The sequence below is a fragment of the Anolis carolinensis genome, chromosome 6 (genome assembly GCF_035594765.1).
Source record: "Anolis carolinensis isolate JA03-04 chromosome 6, rAnoCar3.1.pri, whole genome shotgun sequence".
NCBI lineage: Eukaryota > Metazoa > Chordata > Lepidosauria > Squamata > Dactyloidae > Anolis > Anolis carolinensis.
In genome coordinates this window covers 18,370,317-18,395,140 of record NC_085846.1, presented here as the reverse complement: position 1 = coordinate 18,395,140, position 24,824 = coordinate 18,370,317, and the positions used below count along the sequence as shown (strand labels likewise).

Genomic DNA, 24,824 nt, shown 5'->3' with positions numbered 1-24,824 from the left:
GTCTTCAATGAGAACCTTTGGCCTTCTTTCCCAGCTGCCATGGTGACCAGGTAAATTCTCCCTTCTCCCTCATTGGTTGCTAGGAGCTGGAAGAACCAGAGAGTAAGGTAGAGAGAGAAAGGCTGGTGCAGGGAAGATGGGCAGCAGGGTTTGGGGGGAGCTTGGATGATGGGAGATGTGGCTGATAAGGCATCGCTGGAGGGTTGCTAGGAAGGGATTGAGGATCGGCATGAAGGGAAAGGGCATTTGTGGGGAGGGGAACAAACGGTGGTCTGTTTAGGTAATATTAATCTCTGGGTGTTGCATTCAAACTTGTGCAGTATATATTTAGATAGAAATGTGTATTTGTTTACTTGTGTTAAAGTGGGTCTCAGTCTGCTGTGTGGGTCCCTAGACATTTGATCTGTCCCAAAGTCCTAACATTATAGTGCCACTTGGATCAAATGTCAACAACACAGAAGGGAACAGAATGTTAGGAAAAAAGCAGAATCTATCATGGTTTAGGTTAGAATATTTGTCTAAGATCAAAATTTACAAGAGGAGTGGATATCGTGTAAATATTACATTATTATATTGTATTATATTAATATACCAGTAATAAAATGTTATTTGGAGAGAGGAGTTTATATGTTTTCATAATTAATGTAAAATTAATTTCAAAATAATGCAATAGTAATATATTCACCCAGTACAGTTTATATCTTATCAGGGACAAAGGGAGGAGCACTGTCTACTCTGACTGTTAGGTTCAGTCTATGGTTTCAGACAAAGCTTGGGAAAGTTACATTTATGGAATACATTACGGCCTCCAATATTTCACAGAGGAAAACTGGGACATGTGTGATCAAGTAACATCACAAAGCTATTTAGGAGGTTAAACCCACAAGCTAGAAGAGGTGCAAAAGTTTACTTCTTATTTATTTATTTATTTACAGCATTCATATTCCGCCCTTCTCACCCCGAAGGGGACTCGGGGCGGATCACATTACACATATAGGCAAACATTCAATGCCTTTTAACATAGAACAAAGACAAACAAACATAGGCTCCGAGCTGGACCTCAAACTCATGACCTCCTGGTCAGGGTGATTCATTGCAGTGATTGATTGCAGCTGCTCTCCAGCCTGCGCCACAGCCCGAGCCTAGAGGAAAAGAAACATTTCTCTTTTCTCAGCTTCCCATGACCTAATGTTTGGTATTTGCCTGTTAAAAACACTAATAATAAAGTATCACATGATGAAAAAGACCTCTTTACAGACAAGAAACAATCAGGGCCAGTTAACACCTCCCAACAAAGGATTCCCCCAGGCAGGAAGCAGCCAGGCTTTGAAGCTGTAATGCTATTCAATACTAATCATGCTGGTCAATTGCAACATTCTCACTTGCCTCAAACAGACAGAAGTTCCTTCTCCCACCCTGGACCTGCCTAGTTTCCAACAGACCTTACAACCTCTGAGGATGCCTGCCATAGATGTGGGTGAAACGTCAGGAGAGAATGCTTCTGGAACATGGCCATACAGCCCAGAAAACTCAGAGCAACCCAGTGATTCCAGCCATGAAAGCCTTCGACAACACTTTGAACTCAGTTTGCAGCAACTGAAATAAGCTGAGCACAAGTGCTGAAAGCGGGAGAAGGAATGAGAAACTTCGATATTCTAATAGCAGCTGAAAAGGTGGGACAAGAGAGGGCTAATCAGGGCTGTCCCACCCAAACTGGGATAATTGGAGAGTCTAATGCAGCTCCAAGAAGCTATTGGCCATGAGGATGATGGAATCTTAGTCCTAAACCACTAACTTTTCCAAGCTGTGGTTTCAAGCAGAGGTCTTTTCCATCATGTGATACTTTGTTATTAGTGTTTTTTGAAACAGGCAAACACCAAAAATTGAATTGGGAACCTTCTGCGTGCCAAGTATAGATTCACATTACTGAGCTTTGATTGTTCTGTGTGTTGGGAAGGGATTAAGAAAATAAGAATGGGCATGTAGATTGGTAGATAGACAGATTTCGAACCTCATCTGTTCATTCTTGCCATTTCTAAAGCCTGTGCTCCCAGGCCATGCAGCCTACACGGCGGGGCCGCCTGTCCACACCTGGAGTAGGTACTAGCCTGGGTGTTGATGTCACCACTAGCCCTTCCATCTCTGGTGATCTTCGGCTGCTCCATGTCATGTAGGTATAACCTGGGGTAAAAAAGCCAAGGATGTCACAGTTGACCCTTTCACCAAGACATATATGCTAACAACGTATCCCTTCCTAGCTCCAAATATGTTTCTGAACACAATTTAAAGTGTTGGTTGTAATCTTTAAAGCCTTTTAATTACCAGATATCAGAAAAACCTCTTTTTGCCCCAAATGAACCCACCATTTGTTTTTGTTTCATAACTTTTGGTAATGCAGCATAGGTCTTGTTGCAAAATTGGGGAAAGGCATATTTCTCTGGACATGCAAAAGAGCAAGTGTCCCAAGTTCTGCTTCTTGCAGAATTTATCATCTTTGAGATTTTTATAGTCCTCACCTGGCAGTTTTGTAGGGTTTTTAGTAACTGCCTTATTTCTTGTATTCTAAGATGCACACACACACACAAACATACACGAAATTGAGCATCCATGAGTCTAAGTCACGCCTAGTTTTTAGAGATATTTATCTGGGGAGGAGCCCCCGTGGCACAGCGGGTTAAACTGCTGAGTTGCTGAACTTGCTGACTGAATGGTCGACAGTTGGAATCTAGGGAGCAGGGTGAGCTCCCACTGTTAGCCGCAGCTTCTGCCAACCTAGCAGTTCGAAAACATGCAAATGTGAGTTGATCAATAGGTACCGCTTTGGTGGGAAGGTAACAGCGCTCCATGCAGTCATGCAGGCCATATGACCCTTTAGGCGTCTATGGACAACTCTGGCTCTTTGGCTTAAAAATGGAGATGAGCGCCAATCCCCAGAGTCAGACACGAATGGACTTAATGTCAGGGAAAAACCTTTACCTTTACCTTATCTGGGGAGTAAAGTGCATCTTAGAATTGAGGAAATACAGTATATGTTCAATGCTTCTGCTCTTGACAATTAGCTTTCTGCCTGATTATTTTGCTTTATTTTTTCCATTCATAAATTTATATTTTCATAATTTGTTGTTTTAAAGGCCTCTGGTTTTCAGATGCAAAATATTAAAATTACCAGATAACTAAATAAATATACATATTTTGATTCAACAGAGATTGTGGTGAGCAGTTACTTTGTTGTCAGTTCAACAACGATGGGACGCGGATTGCAGCAGGATTGAAGAACGGTTCCATTAAGGTCAGTTTCATGGATAATGGTTCCTCCCTATTACACAGAAAAGGCTGTCTGTATCCTTATTATGATGGTGTCTTTTAACTATATTGTGCCCCACCTCGAATGTGAGGCAGATAATAAATAAATAAATAAATCATTATTATTATTCCATGATATAGACTGCACTAAGCAGCTCCCGGTGGCGCAGCACGTAAAACTGCTGAGCTGCTGAACTTGCTGACCAAAAGGTCGGCGGTTCAAATCTGGGGAGCGGGGTGAGCTTCCACTGTTAGCCACAGCTTCTGCCAACCTAGCAGTTCAAAAACAATGTGAGTAGATCAAATGGTACCATTCAGCGAGAAGGTAATGGCACTCCATGCAGCCATGCCGGCCACATGATCTTGGAGGCATCTATGGACAATGCTTAGAAATGGAGATGAACCCCAACCCCCAGTGTTGTACACAACTAGACAATGTCAGGGGAAAACATTTACCTTTGCCTATAGACTACATTGTAGAACTGGGGTAGGCAAAGAGTGATCCACTGAAACCAATTTTGTGGTCTTCAGAACTCTGTGATCCAAGATTTTGCATATGTGCACACATACACACATATAGACATACACAGAGTGAGTTCTTGCGAGTTGCTATCCTGATGATGAATTCTCTCTTCTGTCCAAGGTTTATGCTGTCCACGATGGGCTGCTTCACCATATTCTTGCTGACAGTGAGACTGCCACGTTGGGGCTACCTATCACCTCCCTGCGCTATCTGCCCCGGGGCCCTGCCCACAACGGAGACGTCTTGCTCGCCACCTGTGAGTGATGCCTTGCCCCATAGGCTGATCTGTTCCATCTTGTGCCTTCCTTACCAACCTTTGACTAGCATCTGTTTTGCTTTTTTATTATTCTGACCTGAGAGAGAAACATTTTCATTTTGAAGGACTTAAATATACATAGCAGTTTAGGTTTTGTTGGTTATGAAGATTATGGCAACTAGATACAGTCGCAGAGAACCTTTTTTAAAGTCATGGGTGGCTTAACTCATGGTGTCGTTTTCTGCTTTCAAGTTGTTTCCAATGTATGGTGACTTTGTCACGGAGTTTTCTGGTGCTTATTTTTTTATTTGTTGTGTCAGAAGCAAACTGAGGGTACAAGGTGTAATGTATTTGAAACACAAGCAAAGTTTAAAAAACATGGCATTACAGTATACTAAATGTCCTTTGACTAGTAGATGGCCATTTGGAGTGCCTCTGGTGTTACTATAAGAAGGTCCTCCATTGTGCATGTGGCAGGGTTCAGGCTGCATTGTAGTAGATGGTCTGTTGTTTGCTCTTCTCCATACTCGCATGTCATGGACTCCACTTTGTGGAACAGTTTTATAGGCAAGATTTATTCAGAGAAGGTTTGCAGTCACCTTCTTCGGATGTTTAGAGAGTGTTATTTGCCCAAAGTGGATTTCCATGTCTGAGTACAGGTTTGATCTCTAGTCTCCCAGAATCCTGGTCCAACATTCGAACCATGATACTACACTGGATCCTATATCAATGCTACCCAACTCCTAGTAGTATTTAAAGAGTTTGTCATGTAAGAGGGGAGTTAACATAAAAAGATATAAAGGAACAGTAGCACCTTTGGGACTAAATGGGAAAAAAATAAACCTCTAATATACGTTGTATGGACTGCAATCCACTTGCATCTGATCAAAATACTAAAAGGTCTTTAACCCACTAACTCTCAAAGGTAATACTGATCTCATCACACTAGAGCATGGATCCACTTTGAATCCAGTTTCTGCCTTCTGAGTCTTGTAGTTTAGTGAGGGCATTTAAACTCTTAGCCAGACAGGTCCTGGGCTTCACTAAACTACTAACCCCAGAATTCTGCAGGAGGCAGATACTGGATTTAAAGTGGATCCATGCTCTGATGAGGCAGATAGATCCGATTGGATGGTCACATTTATGAAGATGCATATTGGCAATGTGATAAAAAGAAGTCTGTTGGTGGGCATGTATAATACAGGTTGAGTATACCTTGTCCAAAATACTCGGAACCAGAATTCCATATTTAGGATTTTGAGGGATATTGGAATACAATGCCTTTTTGGAATGGTCAATAATAATAATAATAATAATAATAATAATAATAATAATAATAATAATAATAATAATAATAATAGACACTTGGGAAGTGTTCGACTTGTGATTTTGTTATATGAAATCCAGCATATCTATCTTGTTTGCTGTATCATAATAAAATAATAATAATAATAATAATAATAATAATAATAATAATAATAATAATAACTTATGCCTCAAGTACCACCTCCCAGCAGCAAAGAACTGGTGGGATCACAAACCTGCAAAAGTATTGGAAAATGAGCACGCAAAGATACTGTGGGACTTCCGAATCCAGACTGACAAAGTTCTGGAACACAACACACCAGACATCACAGTTGTGGAAAAGAACAAGGTTTGGATCATTGATGTTGCCATCCCAGGTGACAGTCGCATAGATGAAAAACAACAGGAAAAACTCAGCCGCTATCAGGACCTCAAGATTGAACTTCAAAGACTGGCAGAAACCAGTACAGGTGGTCCTGGTGGTGATGGGCACACTGGGTGCTGTGCCAAAAGATCTCAGCCGGCATTTGGAAACAATAGACATTGACAAAATCACCATCTGCCAACTGCAAAAGGCCACCCTACTGGGATCTGCACACATCATCAGAAAATACATCACACAGTCCTAGACACTTGGGAAGTGTTCGACTTGTGGTTTTGCGAAACGAAATCCAGCATATCTATCTTGTTTGCTGTGCCATACAATGTTGTTGTGTTGATAATAATAATAATAATAATAATATTTTTATTTGTGTACCTTGCCTTCATCTCCCCAAAGGGACTCGGGGCAGCTTACATTGGGCCAAGCCCGAATGACACAGTTTAAGATGTAATTACATAAAAATGCAATTCAACAATGTAGACAGAATAAAACAACAACATTATAGCACTATATAAAAAGACATCAACCAGCAACCAAAATTTCTCTTATCTTATCTAAAAGTTTCTCTTATCTTCATGGGTGGGACTAGTGCAGCAATGATTTAAGGTAGGCTAATAAGTAAAGTGCATGGGCAAGCATCACATTCTCTCACAAGTTGTGAGATTAGGAAGGATGCCATACAGTTGCAATTATTGAAAACGGCATGTGGGGCGCACTTAGCTTGAATTATTATTATACTCTTTTGTCAGCAGTGTTTCTATTTGGTTTCCTTCACCCAGCAAATGTAGGGGTGCCCTTAAGTATGAATGCTAAACAAAACACATAGTGATTTTGAATTTTCTACCATCAGCGGCTAATTCGTGTTATAAAAATAAACTTGCCAATTTTGCCCCATTTACAGACTGCACCTTCAACAGAAAATATTATTTTGAGCCTTATCATAATGAAATCCCTGATCTCGTCCCCATCCACAGATTCTGGTGGGAAGGTGAAACTATGGCACGTCTCATCCCGCACTTGTATGCGCACGTTAACAGAGGACCGGCAGACAATGATATCCTGCTTCAACCCTTCAGGTTCCAGGTTCCTCACAGCAGGAGCAGGGCTTGGTATTAACATGTATGATACTCAGACCTGGAATAAAACAGGAACCTATGAGCCAAGGTAAGCTGGTGAAAGCAGGACATCTGGTAGCAGTTGGAATGTGTGTGTGTGAGAGAGAGACTAAAAAAAAAATACTAAATAGACTGAATTTGGTAGTGGTGCTGTGGCTGGTTTTTTGTGCTTTAACCACTCACCTCCTTTTCCTTCCAGTGATTCTCCAAGTTTGATGGACGGGCACGTGTACCGGGTCTATGCTGTGACCTTCTTTCCAGAAAATGACAATAATTTTATCTCTGGAGGATGGGATGACACTGTTCAGGTAACGAAAGTATAGCATCTGTGGTAGGTATGGGCAAACTTGGGCCCTCCAGGCATTTTGGACTTCAACTCCCACAATTCCTAACAGCCTACCGGCTGTTAGGAATTGTGGGAGTTGAAGTCCAAAATGCCTGGAGGGCCCAAGTTTGCCCATGCCTGATTTATGGGCACAGAGCTAAAATGAAGGCAGATAACAAAAAAGAACATTTGAGGTTTGAAGAGAGACTGTGGGTATTTTCTAGGTCAGATGCAGAAGACAGAAGTCAAGAAATTTATCGCAAGAGGCAGGCAAATTGCAATTGCAGCAGGACAACGGTCTCTTTGATTTGGCTTATCACATGATGTCGCTCCATTCTCTCTCTTCATGGGAAACTATTGAAAGGTGTTTCCTTTATAGAAGGAGGCCATTAATGGATTATTTGTGTTTCCAGGTAGTTTCCCACCAAGAGAGTGGCCGGAAAGGAGCAACATCATATGATTAACTCCAAAGCGTTGCTGTCCTGCTGTAATTGTAATTTATCTACCTCACATGATAAAGTCCCAAGTATCTGTAAGGAAGGTCAAACATTTCTAAGACAGATCTAAGATCTTTAACCTCATAGGGCTTCTTTCAGGGGACAAAACAGGCTCACTGAAGAGCTGAAGCCTAAAATTTGGACAAAACACCTCTATGCAAGAGAGTTGTGTTGTTGCATGAGAATGCATGTCCACACACCGCTGCCCATAATATTGACACTCTCCAAAAAGCATCCTCTGTATACTCCTGATTTTGCTCTATTGGACCATCACATGTTTGGTCCATTGAAAGAAGCCCTCAGAGGACAAAGATTTGTGTGAAGACAGCAGTGTGTTCATAGCTCATAGCTCAGCCTAGAATATTTTTAATATGGGAATATGAGAGTTTGTTGACATATTTAAAATGTACTGAAAGGCAGGGATATAGAGTAGAAAAGTGATGTATTTTCTCTTTTCTTGAAAGTTGATAAAATAAAGTTCACAGCCAGAGTGTGAATAATGTTTAACTCGCTCTCATATATTGAGCTGGCCCTGTATGTCAAACATACTATGGGAGAATTAGAAGTTTTCTCATAGTGCATCGTCCATTTTAAGGAAGTCCTCTGACAATGTCTTGCATTAGAGCAGTGGTTCCCACCCTGTGGGCCACAACCCACTGGTGGGCCATGAAACCTAAAATAAGGTCCACAAGACATGCAGGGGAAATCAGCTCTAGATGATTAAATATTATTTTCTGTGGGCGAGCAGATGGCGACTACTGCATGGCATATGTTCTCTATCAGAAACTAGAGCTAATGTGGTCTATCCAATGCAGTTTTCTGAATCAGCACCTCAAATAACCAAACTGAATCTAAAGTTGACCAAAAACTGATTCGCAACCCTTTTGGTGCTAATGTTGGAGAGTGGTCCCTAGTCAAAAAAAGGTTGGGAACCACTGCACTAAACCCTGCAATTGGTGCTCCAAATTGAGATACAGTCTCAGTGTTCATTGACTGAGATTTTACAGCAAAACAATAGTTCCTCATAGCATATAGGAGCTCCCAATAGCTCCTATAAATGATGATGATGATGATCATGATGATAATAATAATATGATCTGCGCGTATCATCCGAAAATACATCACACAGTCCTAGACACTTGGGAAGTGCTCGACTTGTGATTTTGTGATACAAAATCCAGCTTATCTATCTTGTTTGCTGTGTCACAAAATAAAATAATACATATTATTTGTAAACCCGCCACTCTTCATGTCTTGATATGGGCTAGGAGAGAGAGGTGGAAATTGGAGGGTGGAGCCCCATCTAACCTCACTTCTCTGGTTTCTGTCTCTCCAGTTCTGGAACACACAGTCACCACATTCTGTACGGTATGCCTGCTCATCCTCCTCCTCCTATTTCTCCACTAGTTCTCTTTCCGTTCTTTTCTCACCTTCCCCACTCCTCTCCTTGCTTTTTGCTCTCCTCTGCCTTAATGATTCTCCCACTCTCTTCTTCCTCCTTTCTCGCCCTTCTCTCCTTCCCATCCTTCCTCTGCCCTTTTCACAGGCGCATCTCTGGGCCCCACATTTGTGGTGATGCTGTCTCGATAGACAAAACCGGGACACAGATTTTGACAGGTTCCTGGAGGCGTAATAACACAATCCAGGTGAGAACTTGGATGAAAGAATTGCCCTTGAGATGGATTTCAGGGATATTTTGCAGAAGAAGGGAAGGATGAACTGGGAACTGGCTCTTTACACATTACAATTAGTCCTCCATATGACCTCCATGAAAGTGAAAAAAAAAATGGAAATAAAGAAATTGCTATTATCTGAGAAAACAACTCTAGGAATTTTTAGGGACCTTGCCGCATGCGCTGCCGGAATTGCCAAGAATCCCCGCAGAATGTGGTGAAACTGGCGGCACTCGTCCAGGGGGCATGGGAACCTGTCGCCTTCGTGCCCCGTCTCATCACATGGGGGGAAACCTCTTTAAGCTGGCTAAACCCATCTTTCCTTATGGAAAGACAGGGAACCTCCCATCATCTGCCACTGGCAATTTTTTGACAGTGGTAGGGTATTTGAGACAGTTCTGCCCCAGAGCCACCCCAGAAATACTTTTAATGTGTATGATGGGAGCTGGTGGGCTCCGTGGCGAAAGTACAAAAAACCAATCACTGTTTCTGAATATTGGGCTCTGTGAAGAGGTCCTAGAGGTCTTCCACCATGACTTTATGGTCAACTTCCATTGGAAGTTGATTATAGAATTGCATTGGAGGATCTGTAGCATGACTGTAGAAAGTTGTCCACAGAATCACATTATAGGACTTAGAAATTCCTTGGGAGAATATTTAAAATCAAGTCCATGAATAATCAGGTCCTCAAAAGTCAAAACCACAGATGTAGAGGGGTAACTGTACCAGGAAGAAAATGTGGGATATTGGATAAGACGGAATGGTGATGAGCCAAGCATTACTGTTTATTTCAGGCAATCAAAGAACACTGTTGCCTTTTCTCTGTTGTTGTTTTTTTTTAAGGTGGGTCCAGATCTTGAAATTATTACTTTAAAAAACCAGTACTATCTTCCAATAACTTTTTCGGGAAAGTGAGGGTGCTGATAACTTGTTTTTATATCATTTTCAATAATGTGTTGTTTACAAAATTCGATTGGAAATTCCTGTTTTGTTACATTCCTCATTACTCACAAGTAATGAGTAAAACTGCGATGCCTTACTGCTTTTCGAAATATTGAGTAATGCCAACACCACTTTTCAATGCTTTGGAAACATGGGAGCTGTAGTTTTACAAGGTTTTTCGCCCTTTCTGCCATATGGTGCTGGTAATTCACCAAACCACAAATCCCATAATTCCATAGCATTGAGCATAGCAGGTAAAGTGGTATCCAACTACATTAATTTTACAGTGTAGAAGCACCCTGTTATACAGTCTATGCATTTTTCCTGCAGTAAATCCTAAGAAATCTGTTAAAGATAAAAACATGTGATGTTCCTATTTCCTTCTCCTTCTTGTGATGCTAACTATAGCCTGAAAATTGGAAGAGAGCTAGATGTAAATTAATAGAGCAGAAAATTGATTAATTACTTTCTCGGGAGTACCATTTTCCCTATCATAAGTGTAGCTATCTCAGGCAGCTACTCACGAAAATGAAAAATAGAGCTCTATAGTTGTTTCATTAAGTTTGACTGTTATAACTGAGTGTAATTTAGGATTATGTGGTGTATATTATTAAAAACTAAATTTGTGTATGTGTTTGTATACACACATTAAATGCATTCAATATATATTTTTAGCATTCCCTGAAACAGCTGTGCAATAAAATTGTTGTCTTTCTTCAAGTCATTTTCAACTTATGGAAACATATGTGTGACCCACCAAGGTCACCTAGTAGGTTTCTATGGCCGAGTGAGGAATCAAACCCTGGTCTCCAGAATCATAGTTCAACATTCAAATCACTACTGTCTCTCTCCAATACAATACAATAATACAAATTCTTTTCTTTTCCTAGATCTGGGACGCCGACACATGTGCCAAAATCATGGACATCCCTGAAGACTTTCGGGGTCACTCGCAGGTTGAAAGATCTCTTTCCAACCAAATTTTTGAGTCTATCCATTAACTGAGTCCTCCTTTCACAAAGAAAGACGCTCACAAAATGTATTAGATTGTCCGCTCTCAAGATGGCATGTTTTGGATGTACTGGACTACCTTTCTCATCATTACTCAGCTTGCCCATTGCATACTGCTTGAAGATGAGCAACGTTGCAGTCCAACAGACGTGGAAAGGCATTTAGGTTGAGGAAAGATGTACTTTCCCCTTCTTTTTTCCACTCAGACACGCATTCAATGAAAGCAATACATTGAATAGCCTAGATTTCTCTTCCTTCCTCTCCCTTTTTCCATTTGATTTGGCTCACTTATTTTCTGCTGTAGATAAATACTGATTCCTTCTGATTCCATCCAATTCTCATGATCTTGCTCTTTTTTCTTCTCCAGATTTATACCTGTCATTTCCTCGGTCTTGATCACATCATAGCTGGTGGGAGTCGAAACAACTTATGCCGGCTTATTGACAGGAGGATCCTCATGGTATGGTTGAGACACCTGTTTGGAGAAGTAGGATGTCTGAATGGGGGAATAAGTGCTTTTGGACTCAAGTCCTGGGTTTAATATCTTTGGATGCTATGAAATCATGGAAGTTAAAGTTTTGCTAGATCTTGAGCATCCTTCCAACGTACTGGTGCTTTACCAAACTTCCAATCCCATAGTTTAGAGCCATAGCAGTTACAGTGGTGTCAAACTGAATTAATTCTACAGTATAAATACATGCTTGGAGGACAGATCTACAGTATCTTATATTTTATGGCCAGTTCTGTTTCCTAATACAGTGTTGAAAAGCGAACTGTGAAGTAGCGAAGTATGACGTTTCGCCATAGATGTGGGCAAAACGTCAGGAGAGAATACTTCTGGAACATGGCCACACAGCCCGAAAGACATACAACAACCCTGAACACTGTACTGTCCTTCAATATGACAGGAGATGCTGTTTTACTGATAACATTTAACCACTAGTCGTATCAGCTTGTGAGCCAGTTTAGTGCAAAGGGGTTTAAAATTTCCCCTGGGATGAGGTCCATAGTAACCTTGGCTTTTGATCTTGAAATTTTCCCTGATTTAAAAAATAGTAATACAGAGAGGGCAGAGAAAAGGGTTTCCTGTGTGATGGTTTCAGACGTGGGCAACAACGGGCTAAAACATGAAGAGAGAAACATATGTGATGAGAAGACAGAACTTGAAATAGGACGATTGGGGATCTAATTGTACAATTCCCTTTGCTAACCAGATGATCTCCTCGGTTTCTGAGGAAAGCAAAGGCAAATCTTGCCAAGGAAACCCTGTGATAATGTTGCCATAAGTCAGCAATGCCTTGAAGGCATACAACAACAAATCTATCCGCTTCTCTGCATTCAAAACCTAGAACAAATCAGTCAGGTTCAGTTTCTCCAAATGTCAGACTGTTTTTTAAGCAATTTCTATATAAAAATAGAAGATGACTGTACATTTTGGGATATGCTTATCAAAAGATGAGATGGAAAAAAGATTTGGAGACTTTCTAATCCATTGTTCTCTCACTTTCCTGCCAGAGTACGGGGGCACTGAATGGGCTGCCTGGAGGGGTCTACAGCACCCATATCAGCAGCCGCGGGATCTTAGCAGCCACTTCCCTGAACTCCTTGTTCCTGGCACAGACTCCTGTACGACCCTGAACCTTCCTTTAAAGTGGGATTCTTGCACCCACCAGGAGAGATGCCACCAACACCTCGGTATGGACAAATCATGGTCTTCCACTAAGGACTTGTATTGCTGATCATGGTCGATCCCAGCACGTCCTGTTTATATTCACATCTTCTCATCATGTTCTCCCGTCAGCGATGCAAGACACTGTGCCTTCCAAATCATGGTTTACTTTCATGGATGTTTTCCCATTTTGAATCAAGGGCAGATTCGCCATACCAGCTTCAACCTTCTCTTCTTTCATGATCACCCCTGTATACTTTCTTGCTGTATTCTTATTGACTGCTGCTGTCATCTAATATGCACTAATCAGACTAGGTAATGTTACCAGAAGTCTCTGGGGTTGAAACATATCGCATAATCCCTTGTTGTACCAAATCATGAGGACATAGGTGAGAAGCCTGTTCCATTACAGTACACTTTTAATCAAATGTTTGGAAGTTTGCCCTTGTATTTCTGCATAAATTTGTCGTCCCTGCCCAGGGGCTAAGATCTCTCTCCCTCCCTCCCTCTTCCCAACTCGGCTGTCATAAAACACTGCCTTGGTGCCAAATTAAACCATATGACCACTTGTGTGTACAGGATCCCTGAGTTCTTTGGGAAAGGAATGAGATCTGCCCATACATGAGCGGAGCAGGTGGCAGCTCTGGCTACTTCCAGGTTGAAGCTTCTTTTGGCACGGATAGTTAGAAAGCATTTTATCTTCTCTTCTTAATGGATTTTTTTCTGGCATTAAGAAGAACTGTCAAAGAAACAACTGGAAAAATGGCAGGTTATAAGTGGAAGATCATGATATGCTGTAAAATAATATCAATGACATGGGGTAAAATAAAAAAACTCAGCTGCAAGCACCTCATGACTCCTGTATTTTCTGAAAAGTTGAAGATTTTAGTTCCATAAACTGTTTTTGGTCCCTCTACTAGGGCTAAGCCATCAAATATATGAAACAATAATAAAGAAGAGTGCCTTCAGGCATGTGTAGAGTGCATTTCCCTTAGGTAAAGGTAAAGGTTTTCCCCTGATATTAAGTCTAGTCATGTCCGACTCTGGGGGTTGGTGCTCAACTCCATTTCTAAGCCGAAGAGTCAGCGTTGTCCGTAGACACCTCCAAGGTCATGTGGCCGGCATGACTGCATGGAGCGCCGTTACGTTCCCGCCGGAGTAGTACCTATTGATCTATTCACATTTGCATGTTTTTGAACTGCTAGGTTGGCAGAAGATGGAGCTAACAGCGGGTGCTCACTCCGCTCCCTGGGTTTGAACCTGGGATCTTTTGGTCTGCAAGTTCAGCAGCTCAGTGCTTTAACACACTGAGCCACCAGAGGCTCCACATTTTTCCTTAGGTAAAGGTTTTCCCCTGATATTAAGTCTAGTCGTGTCCGACTCTGGGGGTTGGCACTCATCTCCATTTCTAAACCAAAGATCCGGCGTTGTTCGTAGACACCTCCAAGGTCATGTGGCCAGCATGACTACATGGAGCACTGTTACTTTCCCACCAGAACAGTGTTTATTGATCTACTCACATTTGCATGTTTTTGAACTGCTAGGTTGACAGAAGCTGGGGCTAACAGTGGGAGCTCACCCTGCTCCCCAGATTCGAACCACTGACCTTTTGGTCAGCAAGTTCAGCAGCTCAGCGATTTAACCCACTGCGCCACCTTACCATCACGTAATCGCAACACCCCTTCATATCTTTAGAATAAAAGTGAGGACAATGGGAAAATCTTTCAGGACAAAAGGGGTACTCCTTCAGAGGTTAATAGAAAATTAGAAATGCTCCCTCCCGCACAACCCAAAACACAGAGGTAGAGTTGCAAACCTGGCTAAAATTTATTCTAGAATAGACATGTTAAATGCTATGCTCGGCATCTTTTCCCCACAACCCAGAAGTGGGCAAGTCTAATATGCTAGAAAAGGGAAAAGTGTTTCAATGTGCCATCTGCCCCCAAGCCAGGTGATAGAGGGAATCAGCAGCAGCTGTCATTCTGTCTCGATACTCAAGCTCCGCATGGTTTCCTTCTGGAACTCCTTTGAATCCATGAGCAAGACCCCAGCAGCAGGCGGCTATCACCCCAGTAGAGTCGCTGTCCCCTGTTGCAGAGAAGGAAGGTACAGAGAGAAAACATTTCTGAGAGCTGAAAACAGTTCTCCAGTGGCATAGAGACCTTTCCTAGAAATGACAACTTCACATCCTGACTTACCACCGTGGAACATGGAACGACTGCAAAGCTCTTCCCAGTTGTTCCCCGCGCCCAGCAAGGCATCGTAGGCAATCATGGGGGCATCATGCCCACTGCGCCCAGCCCACCCATCCAGGCTGAAGGTTTTGTAGATGACATCACGCTCAACATGACTATAGGCGGGAGGAAACCGAGCAGGGCCCCGGCCATCAGCAAGACCACGTTCGGAAAGGTACCTAAAGGCAGGAAAGAAGAGCACAGATAAACCTGAGAAGGTGTTAAGCCCTAGTTACAAAGCAGTGTGCTGTAGTGCTTTGTGCAAGGAGAGGCATGGGTTGCATGCCTTCCCTGTTTCTTGTATCTATGCCTGCTACCATCACATATGCCATAATAATGCTTATTATTATTATTTGATACACAACAAGATTAGCTCACAGCAAACAAGATCACTATGCTGGCTTTTATATTCAATTTCACATCAGACACTTTCCAAGTATCTTGGAGTATGTGATATATTATGTATGATGTATGTGATGTATTATTATTATTATTATTATTATTGTTATTATTATTATTCTATTTTATTATGACACAGCAAACAAGATAGATATGCTGGATTTCGTATCACAAAATCACAAGTCGAACACTTCCCAAGTGTCTAGGACTGTGTGATGTAACTATTGATACAAAAGGTACCAGATCCTATCTAATCTTGGAAGCTAGAAGTACCAGATCTTATCTGATTTTCGAAGCTGATCAATATTATTATTATTATTATTATTATTATTATTATTATTATTATTATTATTATTATTTATACAACAAGTTTAGTACACAGCAAACAAGATCACTATGCTGGCTTTTGTATTGGATCACACGTTAGACACTTCCCAAGTGTCTAGGACTATGTGATGTATTGGCGGATAATGCGGGCAGATCCGAGTAGGATGGCCTTATTATGCTTATTATTATTATTATTATTATTATTATTATTATTATTATTATTATTATGCTTATTAATATTATGATTATTATTATTATTATTATTATTATTATTATTATTATTATTATTATTGTAGTGGTACAAGAAAAAGGCACATCATTTCTATTTTAAACATGATGTGCAGAGATTTCACATCTCATTTATTAGCCAAATTATGTTTCCAAGAGCTTCATTCTCATACCCATACTCTGCATGGAAATTGTGTATTTTGGCTATTATTGCTGGGGCAGAAAATTTGATAAAGGATTCATTAGGACCCAGGAGGGCAATGTGCACTGAATACTAAAGTCTGGAAAGGCTAAACATACAGCCTTAGAAATAGACTCTTAATGCTATTGTCTCCTTTCCATGTCTCCTCTCCCCACACAAAGTACTTACCACTCCCATTTCTCTTGGAAATAGCCCCATGCCCCCACATTGGGTTCTGTCTCATCCGCAGCAGCCTGAACATATTCTAAGGCAAGGGGCAGGGTCTTGAGCAATCCTGCCCCCCAGTACTCAAGGGGCAGGCCTTGCACGGCATAAGCAGTGAAAAGGGCAGAGGCCAAAGCCCCCAGATAGCCTGCAACAGAGAAAGTAACGAAAATCAACATGCTTCGAGGTTACAGCCTCACATCTTCCTGGCAAAATAGATCAAGTTGAACTATTGATACAAAAGGTACCAGATCCTATCTAATCTTGGAAGCTAGAAGTACCCGATCTTATCTGATCTTCGAAGCTGATCAAGTTTGGAAAGTTATGACCTCTTATTCTTACAGTATCCTGACAAAGTAGATGAAGTTGAGCTAATAAGGACCAGAGCCAAACGGTTTAAGATAAGAGTGAAAATGAAAGGTTTGAAGTGTTGCATGAGAAAACCAGCCCTGGGTCCTTGGGATGTCTAGTTTACCTGGGCCAGGTCCCCACTCACTGAAGTCTCTTCCCCCCCCCTCTTTTTTCTTCCTCCTTCCCTCTCCTTCCCTTCCTTTCTTTCTCCTTTCCTCCCTCTTTTCCTTTCCCTTCCCCCCCCCCTTCCTCACTTTTTTTCCTTTCCTCCTTTTCTTTCACTCTGCCTGCCTTCCTTCCCCTTTTTCCTCTGGGAAGCCTGGCTTGTTAAAGGTACTTTGGAAAACTATGTCTTTCATGTATATAATTTGCCCTAAACGCTCCATGTGTTTTCCTAGGTGTTCCTATTTTGCCTATATGTTGTGTTAATCTAATGTTTTATGTTCCTGAGATCCCCATTCCTTCCCTTTGAGGGAAACCTTGTTCCTGAACCCAAAGATGTCTTGCATCCCACACAATTGCATAGCTTGGGGAAAAGAAACCAAGCTGGGAATTTCCTCATCAGTTCCCAGCCTCACCCATCTCTTGGACTTCATCTGGACATTGTAACACAATAGCTTACCCGGGCAGGGCAATCACCTCTCCCTGCCCCTCTGGGGAAGTACCAATTTCACCACTCTGCGCCTTTGATGAACGGGACCGCTCGCATCAGAAGGACATCAGCATTTCTACAGCCAAAACCCATCCTCTGTCATTTTTGCATGATTGTATTAATATATGATGTTTTGTTTCTCTGGGGTCTAGAACCGCCAGATCAGCCCCCTGATGGGCCATGCCATGTTCATCTCATAAGACAATAGAATTCATGGGTAGGGCCAGAAGATGTCCTCAATCACATTGTTATTTTTCCTGTTCACTAAAAGGAACCCTATTTATCGACACTTAATCATCCCTTGTTCCCAGCCCACGCTTGCCAGCCCACTCTGTGACTGGTCAGAATTAGAGGCTTGGCTGCAGCCTGCCAGCTTGTGAATAAAACTGTATTCTGTATGCTACCTACTTTGTGAATGTATCACTAACTAGCATCTTATCTGCAGATAATAAAATCTTCCTTGGTTGAAAATCACCTTCTCTCCTTGTTTGCTGGCTAATTTCAATTGGATCTAATCTGTTTGCTCGCCATAGCAGGGACGCACTCAAAATGGGCAGTTCAGGCGAATTACTTGCCTGGGTTTCTGCCAACAGGCATCTCCATGGTCTCACTGCCAGGGGATGTCTCCTAAAATGGGGCCAACAGAAGGATAGTCCCTCAAAAATGGAATAAAGATACAGTTTTGGGGAAGGGGCCCTGAAAATGGTTCATTTTAAGGTTTCTGGAAGGATAAGAGTCTGCTGTAGCCAAAACAGGTGAGAGTTTTGAGGCATCTTATTCTCTCCCCATCCCCGAGAAGCATCGCATTTTGGCCCTGCCACCCCTCATACCTGTGGGGTGGTGATGGGTCATTCTTCCACTTTCTACACTGACTTGAATCAAGGTGTTGAGATCTGAGGGACGTGGATACCTGGGAAAAATATTGGTCAAGAACTTGGATGGATTTGAGGCTGGGCTTCAACCATCCTACTGCTTTAGCATTTCTGTTATCCCCACCGCATACCCTCTTACCTAAGCCCAATGCACATGGACCTCATGGCTGCCCCACAGCCGGTTGCACTGGGGTTGAAGGGGATGCAATAGCCTTTTGGTTCTCCAGGATGCAACTGAGATGTCCCTGCAGCCATGAGAAGAAGACAAAGAGTGATAAATAAATATAGAAGACCCGCATGACGTTTTCCCCCACCGTATTTTATGGCATTCTACCCACACTCCCATCTTATTTATTGCTTTTATAAAACATTCCACATTAGGGATGGCTTCCTGAATCCCCCATCTGAGCAATACATCTATCTTTCTATAATTGTTACTATTTGCATGAGGTAACTTTGAGGTATATTACCTAAAATGCTTGTGGGTCCAGGTTTTCTGCCTTCCATGTCTTTCATGGCTTCAACATAGCGTCTGGCCAGTTCCTGGAACAGTTCTTCACCAGCTTTTCCTGAACAGAATAAGCAGAATTTTTAAAAATCCCCTCTTAAATACATTTGTCCATCTTTTCTCCTACTTTGGCCAATTCCTTTTACCTGATGCCTTTTAGAAATATCATATTGCAAGTCCCATTATCGAGTGTCCACTGAGAGAGAGTCTGGGGTATGAATTCTAATTCTGAAGTGTCTCGGGATTGCATTTCTGCAACACATGGAGGAAAGGTACCATCGGGCAAGTCCATGTGGATTGGCCTCGGATAATTATTCTTACCAACCTGGACATTTTTTCACCAAATATGGCAAAATACACCTCATTTTCTGACTATCCACTCACAAATAAAGATCACTTTTTCAGCTTTCAGGCTTTCAAAGCACAGGTGACACCCAGCAACTTTCTGTTTTACAAAGCACAAATCTGTTTGTTTGTTTGTTTATTATTCATTTACAGCATTTATATTCCACCCTTCTGACCCCAAAGGGAACTCAGGGCAGATCACACAACATATACACGGCAAACATTCAATGCCGTTAAGACTTACAGAACAGACAACAGATAGAGGTATGTCGGTATTTTTCCAATGTGAAGTTCTTTAAGATGAAAGAACTTCAACTTAAACCCAGTTCTAATGAAATACTGTCTGAGTGCAACCTGTTTTTTCAAGAACCACATCAAATACATCTGTAAGCCCACCACGGCTCAATGCTATGGAATCCTGAGAGCTGTAGTTTTCAACACTTTCTACTGCTCACCTGTGGCCAGGGCCTCAGCAGTGGCCAGGTGCAACACGGTGTCATCACTGACCGGCCAATCAGGGAGGGCTGCCCGGACCTTGCCCAGGCCCCCTATTTCTTGGAGCTCTTGGTGGATCTGGGGCCCCGAAGTGCAGTACTCCCAGCGCTGGTTGCGGTATCCGAGGGCATCGCCCGCACCGGAGAGGACCATGGCCGCCTGGTAGCGTTCCTTAGGGGGAACCCGGAAGCTACAGTTGAATGTAAACATGGAGAGGGTTATGTGAAGTCTGGAAACCAATGCTTGGAACAATTACTGGTCCATATCCTTCTAGAGTCCCCATTTGGCAAGAACAGTCCCCATTCATCCTCTACCATCCCAGTTTCTCTCCTTTCTTCCTATTTCAGTTATTGCAAACACTGTAGATTTAATTTAGTTTGACCCCACTTGAACTGCCCACAGAAAACCATATTTAATAATCTAGAGCTGAGGTGGTCTAGCCAATGCAATTTGCTAAATCAGCACCTCAAATAACCCCAGGTACAGGCCTAAAAACAAAGACACAAAGGTGCCCCCGGTTCTAGGCACCACATGAAACGGCTTGGCTTGAGGGGAGGGAGGAGGAGGAGGAGAAGCAGCAGTCAGGAGGCTGGTTGTCACACCTTTCGTGAGTCTCTCCCCTCCTGACATCCCATGGTGACTTGGCACCATAAGTTGGTTGGCAAGACTAGTCACTCTTATTGCAAGGGTATAGTAACGCTGAGGCTGTGGACCATATCTTAGTTCTTGGAGACCACTGGTGGTCCACGAACCACAGGTTGGGAGCCACTGCTGTAGATGAACCCTCAGGTCTGTAAGACATAATGGAATCCCAGGGATATGGGCAGGTGACACTGATATTTCATACTGTGACAACAGTATATCCAAGGAAGGGTTGAAGTCCCTATAATCCTTCAACTCCCAACCTTGTCAGACAGCATAGGAAGTTCCTAAGGATGATGAGGTTCATATTCTTAAGCCTCCCCCTAAGAAACTCCTTTGAGCAGACAGGAAGGTATCTGATAGCAGTATCATCCCTTTTGATTCCTACAGATTTGTGGTGGAGGAACAAGAGCAGGAGACACTGTTTTCAATGGCAATATTAATGCTTCCCTAAAAGCTCCCTGGCCTTGTCAATTATGGAGTGCCGGTGTATTCTGTCCATTACAGTCGTCAGAAAACCTCAGGCTGAGGACGTCACCATCTGGACGCCTTCACTTTGGTCCAGATGGTGTATGTACTAATATAGCTTGACAGCACTTTAACTGTCATGGCTTAATGCTGTGGAATCATGAGAATTGTTGGATTGCTGTGAGTATTCCAGGCTGTCTGGTCATTTTCCAGAAACATTCTCTTCTGACGTTTCACCCACATCTATGGCAGGCATCCCCAGAGGTTGTGAGATATGTTGGAAACTAGGCAGGTGGGGTTTATATATCTGTGGAGTGTCCAGGGTGGGAGAAAGACCTCTTGTCTGCCTGAGGCAAGTGTGAAGTTGCTATTGGCCAGCTTGATTAGCATTGAATAGCCTTTCAGCTTCAAGGTCTGGCTGCTTATTGCCTGGGGGGAATCCTTTTTGGTTGGTGTTAGCTGGCCGTGATTGATTCTGTCTGAACGTTCCACAGATATATAACCCCACTTGCCTAGTTTCCAACAAACCTCAGAGGATGCCTGCTATAGAGGCTGGTGAAACGTCAGGAGAGAATGCTTCTAGAATAGGCATGGACAAACTTGGGCCCTCCAGGTGTTTTGGACTCCAACTTCCACAATTCCTAACAGCCGGTAGGCTGTTAGGAATTGTGGGAGTTGGAGTCCAAAACACCTGGAGGGGCCAAGTTTGCCCATGCCTGTTCTAGAATATGGCCATACAGCCCGAAAAAGTCACAACAACCCAGTGATCCCGGCCATGAAAGCCTTCGACAACACGTGGGAAATGTTGTTTGGTTCTGTTCCATTATCCTGGCGTTTTAAAAGGTCTTTAACCTTCTTTGCCAGAGTTCTGGGACCTCAGTAAACTACAAATCCCAGGATTCCAAAGTATTGAGCCATGCCAGAAGGCATACACTCTGAAGTGTAGATGCACCCCAAAAAGGCGAAGGAAGGGAAGCTACAGAAATGAATTCCAGCAGTTCTTATCGGCGCGAATATTAGGATCATTACTGTCATGGCCTGATTTCCAGCCCATTTAGACTCCCTTATTGGAAGGAGGGGGGTCAAGAGTGGGCTATTGCAAGGGGACGAGGATTACGGCTACATTATCATCGATTGCTATTTGATTTTTGGCAAACTAGGGAAGTAAAGCAACGCGCAGCTGCTTACGATCCTTCCATGACGCTTTTTTTTTGCAAGACTTCGGCCCGACTTCAGCTGATCTCCTCCTCCTCCAGGCACTTCCTCCGGAGTTGCGAAGCCAAGGGACGCCTCCTTGTAAGCCGGCCAAAGTCCAAGGGGAGGGTCTTAAAGGAAAAGCCCCATAAACTGACCCTCTAACTCAAAAAACCACCAGATCCTGTCTGATCTTGAAAGCTAAGCAGGGTCAGCCCTGGTTAGTTCTTGGATGGGAGGCCACCGTTGAATAGAAGGGGATGTATTTATTTATTTACAGTATTTATATTCCGCCCTTCTCACCCCGAAGGGGACTCAGGGCGGATCACATTATACACACATAGGGCAAACATTCAATGCCCATAAACACATCAAACAGAGAACAAGACAGACAGAGGCAATTTAACCTTCTCCTGAGGGGATGTTCGATTCTGGCCACAGGGGGGAGCAGCTGTTCATCATCCACTCTGACGGCACTTCCTCATTCCAGGTATTAAATTAGTTAAACTTGCCTCCCCACTTTTTTTATAAGTGGTACCTTATTTCCTACTTGATAGATGCAACTATCTTTCGGGTTGCTAGGTCAGCAACAAGCAGGGGCTATTTTTTATTTTTAATTGACGGGTGCTCACCCTGCCACGGGCTGGCCTCGAACTCATGACCTCATGGTCAGAGTGATTTATTGCAGCTGCTCAACAGCCTGCGCCACAGCCCAGCCCAAAGGAAGAAGCACTTCTGATTCTTCCTTTCCTACATTTTAAAAAACCCGTGAGAATGCCATAAGTCATAAGACTTATACATACAGGGTACATCTACGCTGTAGAATTGGTGCAGTTTGAACCACTTTAACTGTCATGGCTCCATGCTATGGAATCCTGGGAGTTGTAGTTTACTCACGCACAACACTCTTTGGCAAAAAAAGTCTAAAGACTTTGTCAAATTGCAACTCCTATCTATCTATTTATTTATTGTGTCAGTTTAATATATTTAAAAGCACAAAGTTCAAAAATTGGCATTATACTAAATGTCCTTTGGCCAGTAACTGGCCACTTGGAGTGCCTCTGGTGTCACTGTAAGAAAGTCCTCCATTGTGCATGTGGCAGGGCTCAGACTGCATTGTAATAGGTGGTCTGTGGTTTGCTCTTCTCCACACTCGCATGTTGTGGACTCCACTCGTGGTGCCAGTCTGTTCAGAGCCTTCCAAGTCACCCAGTCTTCTGTGTGCCCAGGGGGGAGTCTCTCATTCGGTATCAGCCATGGCTTGAGGTTCCAGGATTTCGCTTGCTGAGATGTTCCTGTGAGTATCTCTGTAGATCTCAGAAAACTTATTTCTTGATTTAAGGTATTGGCATGCTGGCTAATATCCTAACAGGTGTTGGGCTGGAGGTGTCAATGCCTTGGCCCTTTCATTATCCGCTGCTACTTCCCAGCGGATGTCAGGTGGTGCAATATCGGCTAAACAGTATAATTTCTCCAGCGGTGTAGGGTGTAGATATCCTGTGATAATGCAGCATGTCTCAATAAGAGCCACATCCACTGTTTTCATGTGGTGAAATGTATTCCACACTGGGCATGCGTATTCAGCAGCAGAGTAGCAAGGGCAGATGTCTTCACTGTGTCTGGTTGTGATTCCCAGGTTGTGCCATTCAGCTTTCGTATGTTATTTCTATGACTAGCACCCATTTTTTGCTTAATAGTCAAGCAGTGCTTCTTATAAGTCAGAGCACAGCCCAGAGTGACTCCCAGGTATTTTGGTGTGCTGCAATGCTCTAGTGAGATTTCTTCCCAGGTAATCCTCAAAGCTCGAGATGCTTGTCTATTCTTAAGGCTAAAAGCACATGTCTGTATTTTAGATGGATTAGGAATCAGCTGGTTTCCCCTGTAATAGGCAGTAAGAGCACCTAAAGCTTCAGAGAGCTTCTGTTAACCATTTCAAAGCTCCCTGCTTGGGTGGTGATGGCACAATCGTCAGGATAGATTAAACTCTCTGTCCCTTCAGGCAGTGGCTGATCATTTGTATAAATGTTAAACATTTCTGGAGCAAGCACGCTCCCCTGAGGCAGGCCGTTCAACTCCTATGATTCCATAGCATTGAGCCATTGCAGTTAAAATGATATCAAACTGTATTAGTGTAAACTGATCCCTAGAATTAGTTCAGCCGGGTATGTATTTGATTCTTCCCTTCTTAGATTTTTGTACATTCCATTTCATTACTTACGCCTCATCTACACTGTCATATAATGCAGTTTCATAGTGCAGTTTCACTGCATTGAATTGTATTATATGAGACTACGCTGCCATATAATGCATTTCAATGCATTCTGAAACTGCATTATGTGGCAGTTTTGATGAGGCCATCTACACATAATTTACCTACCTGACTTTTCCTTGCTATATAATACCGATTTGGCAGATTAGATAAATAACTCACATTATGAATATTGTTTTCTGAATAGGTACCAATGTAAATTTTCTGTTAAAATAAACATGACAATGCTCAGTGATGTTAGACTTCATCCCCTAAGATTGTTTGTTCTAGTTAGGTATTAAGTGAGTAGTTTATTGAATGCCGTACAACAGGCATGTACCAGGAGTTATCTGCCCCAAAATCTCTGTCTCATTGCCCTGCTTCCATTCCTCCCCAAAATCCTGGTATATAGGACAGTATGATCCCAGTATCCACAGTGTTATTTATCAATGTA

General features: G+C 42.6%; 1 protein-coding gene and 1 long non-coding RNA gene across 3 annotated transcripts; one reads left to right on the top strand and one right to left on the bottom strand.

Annotated features, from left to right (window-relative positions):
* Positions 1-68: 68 nt before the first annotated feature.
* LOC103280009 (uncharacterized WD repeat-containing protein alr2800) lies at positions 69-13,849 on the top strand. 2 transcript variants are annotated; one of them, XR_009999758.1, is made up of 11 exons: positions 69-280; positions 2,042-2,170; positions 3,205-3,289; positions 3,947-4,082; positions 6,744-6,933; positions 7,084-7,192; positions 9,043-9,074; positions 9,253-9,352; positions 11,212-11,277; positions 11,700-11,792; positions 12,848-13,849. It is a non-coding gene; the product is annotated as an uncharacterized WD repeat-containing protein alr2800 (long non-coding RNA). The 2 variants fall into 2 exon arrangements; XR_009999759.1 differs by having other exon boundaries at positions 69-553.
* A 955-nt stretch (positions 13,850-14,804) lies between these two features.
* On the bottom strand, positions 14,805-22,232 carry LOC100565391 (ADP-ribosylhydrolase ARH1). Its single transcript, XM_003225243.4, has 8 exons — positions 22,117-22,232; positions 19,779-20,008; positions 18,941-19,039; positions 18,610-18,715; positions 18,429-18,508; positions 16,560-16,743; positions 15,200-15,414; positions 14,805-15,089 (listed from the first exon to the last, which is right to left on the bottom strand). Exons 1-8 carry the CDS (start codon positions 22,125-22,127, stop codon positions 14,926-14,928), a joined length of 1,089 nt encoding a protein of 362 aa, XP_003225291.2. The 5' UTR covers positions 22,128-22,232; the 3' UTR covers positions 14,805-14,925.
* Between the last annotated feature and the right edge of the window lie 2,592 nt (positions 22,233-24,824).

Excerpts from the sequence above, each read along its gene's own strand:
- LOC100565391 (XM_003225243.4), bottom strand. Across the intron at positions 16,744-18,428 it reads GACCCATCACCACCCCACAG|GCTATCTGGGGGCTTTGGCC; the intron begins GTATGAGGGGTG and ends TCTCTGTTGCAG. Across the intron at positions 15,090-15,199 it reads TCGTTCCATGTTCCACGGTG|GGGACAGCGACTCTACTGGG; the intron begins GTAAGTCAGGAT and ends TCTCTGCAACAG.